Here is a 15369-nt window from a genome sequence, read left to right on the forward strand (position 1 = left end):
AATGAGGTCACATGTCAGACAATCAGCTGCAGGTAGATTGTATTATCAGTAACATGAGGTCGAAATGAAGTTGGTACCATGTATTTACCTCGTTTGGTTATTGAAATATGGTTTTCAGGATATATAATGAGCCATGTTCTTATGCACAATAATGAGATTACATAATCATATATAGCCATTTCTAATGTCAGTTACATCTTTCATTCAATGTCTTCATAGTGACACGAGTTACATGTCCTGCTCTGCAACTGTGTTTTAGATATGACTGCTTTGCATATTAATGAGTTCACATGACCATATATGGTCATCTGTTATTTTAATCAAATTTCTTGTTCACTGTTGTCATAATAACACAGGATTCATCTTCCTAACTGCAACAGTGTTTAAGATATAATGGTTATGCATATTAATGAGTTCACATGACCATATATGGTCATCTGTTATTTTAATCAAATCTCTTGTTCACTGTTGTCATAATAACACAGGATTCATCTTCCTAACTGCGACAGTGTTTTAGATATGACTGCTATGCATATTAATGAGTTCACATGACCATATATGGTTATCTGTTATTTTAATCAAATCTCTTGTTCACTGTTGTCATAATGACACAGGATTTATCTTCCTAACTGCGACAGTGTTTTAGATATAATGGTTATGCATATTAATGAGTTCACATGACCATATATGGTTATCTGTTATTTTAATCAAATCTCTTGTTCACTGTTGTCATAATGACACAGGATTCATCTTCCTAACTGCAACAGTGTTTGAGATATAACGATTACGCATATTAATGAGCTCACGTGACTATATATGGTCATCTGTTATTTTAATCAAATCTTTTGTTCAATGTTGTCATAATAACACAGGATTCCACTTCCTAACTGCAACAGTGTTTGAGATATGACAGTTATGCATATTAATGAGCTCACATGACCATATATGGTCATTTGTTATTTTAATCGAATCTCTTGTTCAAGGTTGTCATAATAACACAGGATTCATCATCCTAACTACAACAGTGCTTGAGTTATAACAGTTATGCATATTAATGAGGTTAGAAGCCCCCACCCCATGGGTGCCCAGCCACGAGGCCTAACAGTGTGCTATTGGGTCAAAATTATGCATCTGATGACACAAATGCACATACAAAATTTGAAAGAAATCAGACTAATACAAAACATGTAGTTGCATAATTTCTATTTTCACAAAATCCAAGATGGCGGCCAAACCACGTGACTGATCAAAGTAATATTATTTTTCTCGTATGCAGCTAAGGCCAGGCATGGTAAATATAGAAACGTCTAGTAGATTGGTTGAATCGTCTCTGAGAAACAAATACCCAAACTTTTGGTCAATTTTGCTTAAAATCCAAAATGGCGGCCAAACCATGTGACTGATCTGAAATTTTTTTTAGGTTTCTGAAAGGGCTTGATACACAGATGCCATGAAGCAAAATTGAAAATACTCCCTCAAGTGTTGCCAGAGTAAAAAACTACTTCCTGTTTAGAAGAAATCCAAAATGGTGGCCAAACCACGTGACCAATCGTAAACATTTTTTCAAACATAAATGGGATTCATATAAAGAAGCTAAATACTACATATGAGTGCATTCTGCTTGGTAGTTCTGAAGAAGAAGATTTTTAAGTGTTTTTTGCCGTTTTTAGGAAAAACAAAATGGCGGGAAAAGTCACATGACCGCTAAAGTTTTTATTGCTGATATTTATTACACATGAGTTGTACTATATACCATAAAAAAATCTAGACGCCTAGACCCTCAGAAAGTGGTCAAACAGCCACTTCCGGTTTTATTTCAATCCAATATGGCTGCCAAACTAATTGACCAATCGAAATTCTGAAAGCATGTTGCACCAGTTCACATTAGGGACTATAAGTATAGAGCATTTTCAGACTATTAAGTTCAGCAGTTTTCTCAAACGGCTTGACGAAAAAAGTTACGGAAGAAAGAAAGAAGAAAGAAAAAACCGGACAATAAGAATAGGGGCCTCGCCCTTCAGGCTTGGGCCCCTAAAAAATGTGAACGACGTGTGGAATTGTGACGTGTTGTCCTGCTATGCTGAGGGAAACCTAACATAACAAGTGAGTTTTATATTACAAGAGTGATGGTGTTTATACAGGCTACAATGGTCAACATTGATGTACTGTCTAGTGTCTTCTGTGTAGGTCATGTCATGGTGCTGTCGGCTGTATGTATTTTAGAAAAAATATTTTCAAATATGAATTTTCATATTCATAATCAAAATTTCCGGATTTCTCGCAAAAGATTACCACAACATGTTTCTGGATAAAAAATGCAGAAAAAGTATTGCAGCTGACAACAGAGACATGACTTGAGTACCATTCATTTTGTCGGGACCTAGCCAGACTATTTATTTGTATCTAACCAAATGTAATTGACAGCATAATGAATTATGTTTTGAGAAGCATCAAGCAAAATCGAAGACTATTATACGTCATCTCCATCGTATACAAAATTGGGGTCACCAGAGAAGACTCCCAAATGTCATTGAAAACGATCAAAATTGGCTTTATTAACACAGGTTTCTATGGTGAAATTATTTCTTCATATCTCAAAGTTTTACTCGATGATATGAATCCTAGTTAGAACATTTCAAAAAAATTGACATACAATCTAGTGAGTTTCCAGAGTGATATTCGTTTTCCATTATTTACAATTGTTATCTCCCATAATGCATTGCATACATGTGCAGTAACATGCAAAACATTGCAAAATTTGAATTTGGTTCAAACTGCCTTCATGAGCTTAATGATAAAATTGATGTATTCAACAAAAAACTATATGATCAGCAAAATATTGCTGTTTTCAAAAATTAAATTAAACAGTATCTGCTACTCCAAGAGCACAGAACATGAATTTTATCTTAGCCTTTATAAATATCTTATGGCTACCTGCCTATTTAATAGTAGTGTACATCACATTTAGCAGCAGTACATCAAACGCAACTTAACAACAGAGACAACTTACATACATTCAGTCTGATATTTCATTTCATTTCAAGTGCATGTTAACTGCTCAGAGTGTCAAATTCTTTTTCAAGAATCAAATAAAGATCCGTTAAGTTATGTTATGCTTGATAGTTGACTGACATGTGTCTTCCCTACTGACAGATTCTTAATATTTTGAATGCCATTTAGAAGCAGGAATGCAATTTATAACACTTATGTTATCAGGTTTCCCCAAGAACTTATTGTCCATCAAAAAAAATCAAAACTGACTGATTCACTACTCTGAAGACCACACATCTTGATCTCAAGCTGGCAACTTAATATGACAAGCATATTTTGAAAATCGGTGTACATATTTCAAAATGTCTGTCTGAGAACAGCAAAAATACATAAATAATAACAGACATTGACTCCAAGGCCTAAAATAAATGTGCATTGTGCTGAGCACATTTGCACCAAACAAAGTGTGGAAAAATAACGAGAGCTCTAGTAATGTGACATGCATGTAATACCGGTAATATAGCCATAGTACTTTTACAGACATTGACTGTGAATAACACACAATGATAACCGTAAAAACAAAATAATTATATCACCTCAAAGATATTGATGTCTTGCTCATTGAAGGGTTGTTCATTGGTTTTATTCAGTAGCTGAGTTACTCCAATGATTTTATGCTCACTGTTGTAAATTGGCATGCATAGTAATGTGCGAGGTTTGAAATCGGTTCCCGGATCAATACCGACAGGAAATCTCTTATCGTTCTCTGCATCTTCAATATTCAATGTCTAGAGGAAAGTGAGCATGAACAATATCACAGTGATTTAATTTTCATGATTCATAAAAATATTTTTGACTGCATCATATGAGTCTAGGATAGCATCCACTTCAAGAACACTGACAAAGGACCCTCTAACTTAAAGGAAACATTCCAATCATCAATAGCAACTGTCCATTTCCAGGGAGTAATTGATTTCACTGCAAGGCTGTTACTTTAATTACCAGACAGAAAAACTACAAACACAGTAATTGGGATGATATCCCTCCGGGGAAATAATACAACATGATCAGTTGTACATAACAGTAATTTCCCAGCATGTCTATGCAATGTATGTTGTTTATAACCTTTATAGCTCTATGATGGGAAACAGACAGCAGATATTGACAGGCTTGGATTAATTATATTATTTGCTATATACACTTCCGTCATTATCAATACTAGGGCTGTATGGATTGTTTGATCTATGTACGAAAAAAAAAAAAAAATCACTGTACATACAATGTGAAAACTGCATAGATCGATCCACACATGGATCAATATAACCCCAAACTACAAGCTTTGGACTTGAGGATTGATACAACTTATATGTATATATCTTAATTACCTCTCCTGTCGTTGCTACGTGTTTGGCAATACCGTTCTCAGTTGTCCAAGCCATGGTATCTTTGCTGTGTAAAGACAGAAAAACAAGCTCATTAGAATATGTAAGATATACCAGAACATTATAACATTATACCAGTGGACTGGATACCAGTGTTATCCATGCTTATAACCTATTTCTATTAAGTCAGTCATAATATATACATTTTTTATCATATTACCACACACAAATTTGAGATATGGGAAGATGCCTTTATCAACAGAACCAATAATATAGGTTTCAAAACTGACAAAACAATGAATTTCATTTTTCTGGTTACAAAATTGAAGACTATGTGGTTTATGTATCACTTGGGACTTGGGACAAGTGGAACATCAATGAACAAAGATCTATTGAAACTGCTGCTAAGAATTCGATGAAGAGTCGCCAAGCATAAAAAGAAAGCTGACTGTTTATCAGTCTTTTCATCAAGGCTTTCTGAAAATCAGACCTCATCGTGGACAGTAAATTCTTGGTAAAAGAGACATCATGCTCTGTTACCTCTCAGGTTCAAACAGCATAGAGAGTCGACATGTCTTAAGACTATTGTTGCAAATGCTACCCCTTTGAGTGAAATTTTATTGATGAATGGAAATATTCTTGACTATAAGAGTTTGTCTTGTTACGAAGTGCGATTCATTAATCACCCAAGTCCCCATCAGTTACCCCACAATCTTACATTGAGATTGTTAAGGCCACTTTGGAAGAGCATGTCATATCACCACCTAAGCCTGCAGTGTAAGCACAGATCTGCCGGGGACCTCTGTGAGGGCCCTGTATGTATGCACTGGTATTAATAACCCACATCACGTCAATCGTGCACATTTGTGAAAGTGTCTTTGCAGAGCGTTGAGAGTCTGCGTTACAGCATCTAATCATGGCTCGTGGTGAACAGCCAATCAGAATATTTATCGCAAAACATGTACTGACCTAAATGGTCTGAGTAAGTAATACACAGTCAAAAATAGAGCACAATTAGTTTCAAATGACTCCAAGGCATTTATAATTTCGAATTGTTGAACTTACAGTTTTAATAATTGTCTTTATATTGACAAGAAATGTCTGTCAGTGCAGCTATTTGACAAATAACAGGGTAATCAAAAACAAATTTTGGGTTGGCATAGTCTCAAGTAGAATATTCTCCTGGAGGACATCAAGACTTGATAACATATGGAGTATATTCCATCAGAATAACACTCAATGTGTTTATAAATTGACAGCAGCTTAACCTCTAAGGCAGTATTCAATTAAAATTCCTAAAGCATGCAACCATGCATTTTTTATCCTAGTTTTATTAAGTACAAATTGGACAGAATACTTATGAATTTATAGGAACTGAAAAAGAATTCAAGTTCTAACTGAGTCCTGTTAAAGGGTGGTGGTCATCGCACAGGAACATTTGTGTTGATAAATATTAATTTTCCCACAATCCAATGCGCTCTTCTGATGGAAATTATGGGTAGGGGTTTTGACCTGTGTGCGGCATGAACAAATTAATGCCGGTGACATTCCAATCACCAAAGGAATTATCTAGTGAAAGCTTGGCAAGATCTAAGTTTATACCCACTGGTCTGTGCAATAGTCAAAGTCGCCATCTTTGTTCATATAAAACCAATATCTTGTGCACACGCAAGCCGATAACTACTACCCTTAAACATTACATTTATCAAGTAAAGACACCATACCTTGGTTCCTTAACTTCCGTGTTCTTGTTTTTGGCAAGTAAATCAAACGCCATCGCAAACTCCACCTCCTCCTATTGGGAATTGAGTCAGAAAAAAAGTATGAGAAAAGATACAATTGAGAGTACAGTTTGTAATATGAACACATCTTCAGTTGAAAAGTCAATTGAAGAAGTTATTTGAAGAATTGAGTTAAGGTTGAAAAGATGCGGAAATTAAGTTACATATTATTATAAATAAAAAAAGAAATAGAGAGAGAGATAGTGTCAAGGCAGCCAATTATACTTGTACACTGTAATAGGGATTACATGTAACGTCATATTTTAATTCAGAATGACCAAATCTCACAAATTAGATGCAATCATCAACATTTTCAATTACCTACTGTAAAATACTTTTATTTCTGCTTAGAATTTATTTTCGCTATTTTTGCTGAAGGAATGATTCAGTGAAAATAAAATCCAGTAAATATACCCATTTTTTTACATTAAACTAATCAAAAATCAGTGAATAAATTCCATATAACCAGCCAAAAAGCATTTTCAGCGTAAATTAATTCCAGGTAAAATAAAGTATTTTACAGTATTTTATAAAAACATAATCCATTTATCCACAATTTGTAATAGAAACCAATTTTTTCTCCCATGGATAGAACATACTATCATTAACCCATTTGCAATCATCAATGGAATAAAACATAGCCCTGCACGAGATAAACAATTATTCTTGATTACTATAGATGGACGTATAGTTGAACAATTTCTTGGGTTTGAGAAGCATAACAACCATCATTGATTCCATTAAATTTGAAATAAGATAATACATTTCTTAAAAAACAAACAGTGCAACCACGTAGCTGTGTGCAAAATAAATTTGTATGGCTTGACCATCAGGAAGTGACGAAGAAAAATAATTTTCTTTGAAACCATCCTTTATATTTAAAGCTAAACTCACCCGGAGGGCATTCATTACTTAGCTATTAGTTTTATACTGGTCAACTTAATTCCAACTACATCATTGTGGAAACTTTCAATTTTATCATGGCTAACAAATAATATTCTGTTTTAAACCAAAATAGGACTAAATGAGAGTAGTAAAGATTTTATTCTATATCTTTTCTCATTTAGTGTGCGTATTCATCTCAAAGAACAGAGCAATGTATCTACCTTATTAATGTCTCTGTAATTCAAGAGTATTAAAATTGCTCTAAATCCTCCCGAACTGACTCGCAGTGAAAGAAACCATATAACTATATCGCATTATTGTGCATTGTCTATTAATATCCTTGAACTACTAAGCGGCTCCGTCGTCTTTCTATTAGCGAGGATTAACTCAGTAAATTCAGAAATCCTTCCTAATATACGCTTTTTAGCTCCGCTGTCGACTTTGTTGAGCGGAGCTTGTCATATGAGTGATTGTCCATCATCGTCCGTCGTCCGTGTCAATGTTTTACTTTTTCGACTTCTTCTTGAAAACTACAAGCCTGAATGCTTTGATACTTGGTGTATATGTACCTTGGGTAGACCTCTCTCAGATTTGTTCATTTCATGTTGATATCTTCAATTCTCTAATTTTGGTGAATATTTTTGTCATTTTTGGTAAAAAGTGATATTTTCGACTCCTTGTTAAAAACCGCAAGTCCGATTGCTTTGATAATACATATATAAGTACTGCATGTGGACCTCTCTCAGAAATGTTCATTTTGTGATGATATCTTCAATTCTCTAATTTTGGTGAATATTTTTGTCATTTTTGGTAAAAAGTGATATTTTCGACTTCTTGTTAAAAACCAATAGTTCAATTGCTTTGATATTACATATATAGATACTACATGTAGACCTTTCTCAGATTTGTTCAATTTGTGATTATATCTTCAATTCTCTAATTTTGGTGAATATTTTTGTCATTTTTGGTAAAAAGTGATATTTTCGACTTCTTGTTAAAAACTGTAAGTCCGATTGCTTTGATACTATACATATTGTTAATTTTCTAATGATGTCTTCAGTTCTTTAATTGAAATGTGCATTGCTAACAGCGGAGCTATCTCAGCCGATAGGCTGCTTGTTTTCGTTGTTGCTAGGCTACAATGTATGTTGCTAGTACGTGCATCTAGGGTTTTTTCAAATTTAAAGTTTACAAAATATTTGGTGCATATATAAATCATTGTAAAATATTTCTGGATATATGTACTTCAGAGGGACAACCAACAAGGCACTCTATTAAACTTGTGAAAAACAGCCACAACAGTCTTACTAATGTCTAATCACGTACCCCACACTTCCATCGCAGAATTACGGTAACACCCAGGTGCATGCTATAATGCAGCTCAGTAGCGACTACAACTGACTAACTTGAAATGTACAGAACTCATTCATTATTCCCTTGATGTTTAATGTTATTACGACACGTAATAATACCATATCGTCTGTGTCAGAAAACACCCAGGCTAATACATTTAACTGCTCACGGAGTGTGATATAATCATTACCTAATATATTTTTTACCCACCATGGCATTGTTTACAGTCCAGCTACGCTTTACTTCATCTCCGAAACGAACCCTCAGCGAACTTGTTTATTTGTCATTGAATATAGATCATCATCCCTCTGCAAACATATGTATTTTCCCATATAATTACCCTTCAGTTGACTCATTTATCCACCCACTGAAAAGAATATTTACTCACCCAGAAAACATACTTTGCTTCTACTATCATTTCAATATAGAACCTCATCCCATCTTAACATACATGTATGTACATACATAACTCCTCTTTACATATATTTCCCATCTAATGTCTTTATTCCATCTACGCCAAAGGACTAGAACCTTTTTGGTATTAACACACATGTTTGCGTTCATATAGCGTATTAGTAATAGCCTCCACCTATACCTTCTCTGAAATCATTCAATTGCACATGTCATCTAATCCAAGATGTGAGCAAATCAAGGAAACCCATCCATGCATATGTTCATTTAGTCATTCCTGTGTAGACTCCAATCAATCAATCAACCATGCAATTCATTCATCTCAGCTTGGCTGTCTTTGAATCTCGTCGTTGCATTAAAAAAAGTCTAACTCGCATGCATGGCCAACATGGTATAAGGAGAAAAATAAGTCTTAATTCATCCACTGAAACTCAATAATTTCAATCACAGTAGTCCAGAAGCTTTTCAAAATCACGCTTACCAGGGGTAATTGATAAATGGACTGTGATCAATGGGAAATTAAGAATGTATTTAAAGGTGTGCTTTGGGATCATTTATAACGCTTTCTATATTGTGGTCCTGTGACCTGTGTATTATGCGATGAATTTACACAAATTGTGGGAAATATGTTCTACATGTTCAATTTTCTATGTCAGAATGTTGAATGAATGTTTCAGCTTCACATTATATTTTATGATTCTTCTATTATTAAGTCATTAATTCATTTGTCAACACTAACTTGTAAATATAAATATTCCAATGTGTGTAGATTCATAAAAAATCACAAGGATACTCAAATATTTCCTGAAATTTGTGTATATTCATAGCGTCAAATGTGGCATACAAAAGTCCAAAGACTCCAAAAAAAGTTTTTATCAATGATCTCAGAGATTGAATTAGTCAGTAATTATATTCAATGTATTGTACCAAACTCACAAACGGGTCACGTAGTTGCACCTTGCCAGTGAAATACCTAATATCACAAAAGCTGACGCCAAATAAAAGGAAACAGAATTCCATATCCGAACTTGTACATTATGTATTTGTCCTGTAATTACATATACATGTATACAGCCTTGATTGAACACTCAGTGGAAACAGGGAAGACTTTATACTGATGAATAAGGTGACCAAGTTTGGTGAAGTTTGGAATAGAATTAGTAAAGTTATTATGCACACAATAACAATTATTAACGACAACGACAACAGCGACAACGCCGGACAAAATTTTCCCCTTAATATACCTTTCCCTTCCATCTTTGATGGTACGGGCAAGGTAATAAATTAGACAGCTGTTCTTATTCACAGATTTCAATTGAAAATTGCAGTTAATACATCTATACTTTTTTCAATGAAATGAAAATGTGTGTCACCAGAAACAAATTTTTTTTTCAGAATAGATATAACAGAAGAAATAAATGCAAGAAGAGAAGAGAAAGCAAGAATATATAAGTCATTAAGTTGCTATAGCTTCAGTAATTTACATTACAGTACTAAAGACTTTATATGCACAATGTATTAGAATGCACTGTGGTATTTTTTATTTTTCACAGATGAACATGTGTGATAAACAAGACTTAATATGAACTACAAACTCAGTAATCTGAATTAACTCACACAGATACCATTTTATAGTTGATATTTAAGTGACATGAAACTGTCTTTGATTTCATTCTACTGTGAGCTACAGTAGTGTACCTTGAACTCAGTACACAGATATTTGTTAGCAGAAACAAGTGTGTGCCGAAACAGGAGAAGACTAATATATTTCTCTTTTTTGATGCACAATAAATTCAAGGCCTTAATAAATACATATATTTTTACTGTTACAGTACTAAATCTAAGTATAGACTAGACACTAAAGAAAGGTGAAACATCTGAAAAGTAATAGGCATGCAAGACAAATAAATTATATTGTTTTCTTTTTTTCCCAATACCTGCAGGCAATGATCAAAGAAAGACTGAGTGGGTCACATAACCTCATTTGTAGACTAGGAATATTTTGAAATTGATCTCATAATGTAATATTTGTAATGTAACTTTCATTTCTACTTGTATCTTTTATTCAATATTTATCTTGGAGCGAAGTGCTATCAGGCACATAGGAGGAGACTACGCTTACAATAATCAAAGTAATTAACATACTTTTTTTGACGAGATAATTAAAAAGTATATCATTAGTTCAATGTCAAATAAGTTCCAAAAAGCATGACAGTACTAACTTCTGAATTAGATCGCTTACTGAATCAGATTGCTTTCAAAAGCGAAAAAAAACAGAAAGTTTGAAAGTTAAATGCTAGTTCTGCTTCAAGATAATTAGAAAAACGATTGCTACTTTGCAGTACTTGAATTGAGGGGAGAATTGAGGCAGGTGGTAGGTAGAATTGGTGGGAAGGGTTAGATACAGTAATCACCATGCTTGCAAGTATTGGGAAAAAAAAACACATGTATTTTAGGAATGGTGGGGGTTGTTTGAGATTGACATATTCTCACTTATGGACAAGGGTACAAAAAAATTACCTTGTGCACATCCTATGATTATACAATAATATAATGTTGTAACCGAGGAGAAGAGAAAATAAGTAAAGTTAGCAAAAGAAAATAGAAAAAGACTGGGTAAAGAAGATGTTGTAATTAGGAGCAAAGTTTGCACTTTATCCTACTCTATACTGCTGTTACCTCATGTCTCAACATCTTGATTTTACTGTTCTGATGTAAACTAGCTGGCTGTTTTAAAAGGGGATTGCACATGCCCTACAAATGGAAATCATGCAAAAAATAATACAAAAAGAAATATTACTGACATGCAAATGGAGGATTGACGATACAGGCAAGCAGGAATGGTGGGGGTAATGAAACAACACAATGAAATGAATCCTTATCTTGATGACCAAATAATTCCTGTGAAGCCATGCCCATACACATTTTTAGAATTTCCGTCACATGCTGTATTTCTGCCGTGCTCGATGGAAAGTATTCAAATGTGGCATATATAATTTGGTGGCATAGTTTACCCCAAATGGAAGAAATTTCAAACATTGCAACAGTAGAAATAATGTTTGAAAGTGTGCAAATACAGCTTTTTATGGCACACTATTATTATTGGTTATATAATAATCTGTTATATCCAAACCTTTCAAATTGTTATTTATGGTTGAAAGTATAACCAATTTTTGAGTTACACAAGTATTAAAAGATATTTTACTGAAACAACACTTCAGCTATCATATATTTTTAATAATCTACTTCTTTGCAAAATGTTCATAGTAAATCTCAGAACATGAACAAATTAACAGAAATGACCATCACATGTCTACGGATAGGGAACCAAACCATGAGTTATATTCAAGCTAACTTGAGATGATGATGATTTTAAACCAAACACTGATGGACGATCATAAACTGATACTGCCATTTATAATAATCAAAGACAATCTAGATACTGTCTTTGAAATAATAATGGTTTAATAATGAATGTAGAATGCAAATGAGCCAAGATGATATTCAATACTGATGGAATCACATCTGGGGATAAATTTGAAAATCACAAGACACACTGCTGAATCAACACTTGTCATCTATATCACCTCATTAATCTCTGACATACATGATGATGAGCATGGCAAACACAGGAATATTAGATGCCCGAATATGGGTACAAAATCTCGATAAGCTGTGACAATTTTGGATATCAGGACAACATTTCTTTTAAATGTCCTCCCTATTGTTAATTTCTGTTTGTTTGTTTGTTATCTGTAATATAGCAAGCTACTTGTAAAGAAGTGATTAACACTGTCTGGGAATAAACTGGTTAATCTGGGATGAATTTACACCCATCCACCCTGCATTCCTGTTTATATGGTATTTCCTAATATCTAAATCATCAGACTACACTACTATATCCATGGAAACAGACAAGAAAAGGTATAATATCGTAGACCCTTGGGTCTATAATGTAATGCAGTTCAGAAAAAATGTTAACTGTTTGGATATATATTTGTGGGGTTGCATGATACGTGACACCAGTGTACTTTCCAAGCAATTTGACGTACCAGACATACATACATACACTGCATGACATTTAGCTTAAAATAAATGTAATACAGTGGCATTGTACTAGATCTTGTAGACTGGCGCAGTCGGGGCGATTAATTTGCTTTTGTAGTTTAAATAAAATAAAAAAAATTGCGAAATGGAGGTGTTAGCGCGAAATCACCCCGACTCTGCATGGCCCTCTATCGACACTGCAGGAACTTGTTGATTTTTCAACAGGTAATTATGTTAATGAGTGTTCTAATTGACAATCATCTAAGCCAATCACAACGTCTCTTCAACTGACCTCTGACCGAAAAGACGTCGACTGATTGTAGCGGCCCATTTTTTAGCTCCGCTGTCGACTTTGTCGAGCGGAGCTTATCATATGAGTGATTGTCCGTCGTCGTTCGTGTCAATGTTTTACTTTTTCGACTTCTTCTTGAAAACTACAAGCCTGAATGCTTTGATACTTGGTGTATATGTACCTTGGGTAGACCTCTCTCAGATTTGTTCATTTCATGATCATATCTTCAATTCTCTAATTTTGGTGAATATTTGTGTCATTTTTGGTAAAAAGTGATATTTTCAACTTCTTGTTAAAAACTGTAAGTCCGATTGCTTTGATATTACATATATAGGTACTACATGTGGACCTTTCTCAGATTTGTTTATTTTGTGATGATATCTTCAATTCTCTAATTTTGGTGAATATTTTTGTCATTTTTGGTAAAAAGTGATATTTTCAACTTCTTGTTAAAAACCGCAAGTCCAATTGCTTTGATATTACATATATAGGTACTACATGTGGACCTCTCTCAGATTTGTTCATTTTATAATGATATCTTTAATTTTCTAATTTTGGTGAATATTTTTGTAATTTTTGGTAAAAAGTGATATTTTCAAATTCTTGTTAAAAACCTCAAGTCCAATTGCTTTGATATTACATATATAGGTACTACGTGTGGTTCTAACTCAGATTTGTTCATTTCATGATGATATCTTCACTTCTCTAAATTTGATAAATATTTTTGTAATTTTTGGTAAAAAGTGATATTTTCCACTTCTTGTTGAAAACTGCAAGTCTGATTGTTTTGATACTATACATATCGTTCATTTTCTAATGATATCTTCTGTTCTTTAATTGAAATGTGCATTGCTAACAGCGGAGCTATCTCAGCCGAGAGGCTGCTTGTTTTTAAATTCTACGACTAGTACGAGTTACTTTTTAAGTCTTTTTAAGTCTATTTACGACGACGACGACAAACTCAAATTTCAGCGTGCCGCCATGTTGGGTCTGCAGTGTGACCTTTACCATGTTGACCTCATTATTCCTCGTATTTCAGCACCCACCTCATTATAATATGTGCATTCATGAATATTTAATAGCAATGAATTTCCTGCAGAATAAACCAATCGGGGTGATTTCGCGCTAACACCTCCATTTCGTGAATTTTATTATTTTATTCAAACTACAAAAACAAATTAATCGCCCCAACTGCGCCAGTCTATAGATCTTGGAGTCACATTGCTGGAAAGCACACTGGTGAGAATTAAAAGTGGCCAACTATGAAAATGATTTTATTAACATTGTTTGATAGTTTCAGTAAAAAGCAAGGTGATATTATATGTTTTTTTTTTTTTTTCAATAACTAATTCAATCAGTGTGCAGTGAATTATATTACGGAAATGCCCAGGGTGGATAGAGCATGTATGAAGAAGACCACAGAGATCGACATTATAATAAATCAGTTGTGGGAAAAATAGTAGCAGCTAGTAAAAGCCATGCCACGCTAAGGTATAAATTAAAAACGAGCCACAATAGATTAATTTATATAACAAGTAAACAGATATCTGCATGACTGTGTAGAGATTAGTCATATTCATCATGGATTCACGCCTTTGCATGATAGTTTTCATCAATTTATTTAGCAGATAAAGGCAATATCTGAATCAACCAATTTGAAAAAAAGCTTACACTTTTTTATCGGATTAGCATACTGATATATACATAGACCGATAGTCCAATTTCATTGATTGAAAGTACAAATATGTAAATCCGCATGAAAACTTCTCATGCATGTACATAATCAGACAGATTTATCTAAAAATGCCAGTTCTCATACGTACATACATAACAATGAAAATCTTGTGAATCTGACTGGTCAGTGTACTTTAAAAAGATTAATGTTCACTGGGGATTTGACCACTTGAATACGCTTGCCAAATTTTAATACATATACTCTTGGTTTTAATTTAACGCATTAAGTGGCCAATAATATGGTGAGAATTGAAACCCAGTATAGTTAATAATCTTTTTATAGTACAAGTCTAGTTATGAAAAGTCACTGGATTTCGCTATTCTACACAGCCATAGAAGTAAGACACAAATAAAATGTATCTGTATAAAATGCCACCTATAGTGCAAAAAAAGACAATTCTTGTCTCTACATTCATGTAAAAAAAAAATGTTAGTAACTCAGTGTGCAGTGTTATTATGTTTAAAAAAAAAATTGATTAAAAAAATGAGCAAA

General features: G+C 33.7%; 1 protein-coding gene across 4 annotated transcripts in view; it reads right to left on the reverse strand.

Moving 5' to 3' along the window:
* The window catches only part of LOC100369315 (cGMP-specific 3',5'-cyclic phosphodiesterase-like), an 87841-nt gene that overhangs the window by 18318 nt on the left and 54154 nt on the right, over positions 1 to 15369 (reverse strand). For all 4 annotated transcript variants that reach the window (XR_014930723.1, XM_085504399.1, XM_085504401.1 and 1 more), the window contains exons 5-7: positions 6098 to 6168; positions 4377 to 4440; positions 3588 to 3779 (exon numbers count right to left, since the gene is read on the reverse strand). Coding sequence is in view for 3 of the 4 variants with exons in the window: in XM_085504399.1 (XP_085360525.1) it covers positions 3588 to 3779; positions 4377 to 4440; positions 6098 to 6168 (327 nt within the window). In the remaining variant the exon portion in view is untranslated. The remainder of the gene's footprint in view (positions 1 to 3587; positions 3780 to 4376; positions 4441 to 6097; positions 6169 to 15369) is intronic.

This window comes from Saccoglossus kowalevskii, chromosome 10, assembly GCF_978046115.1.
Source record: "Saccoglossus kowalevskii chromosome 10, keSacKowa6.1, whole genome shotgun sequence".
NCBI lineage: Eukaryota > Metazoa > Hemichordata > Enteropneusta > Harrimaniidae > Saccoglossus > Saccoglossus kowalevskii.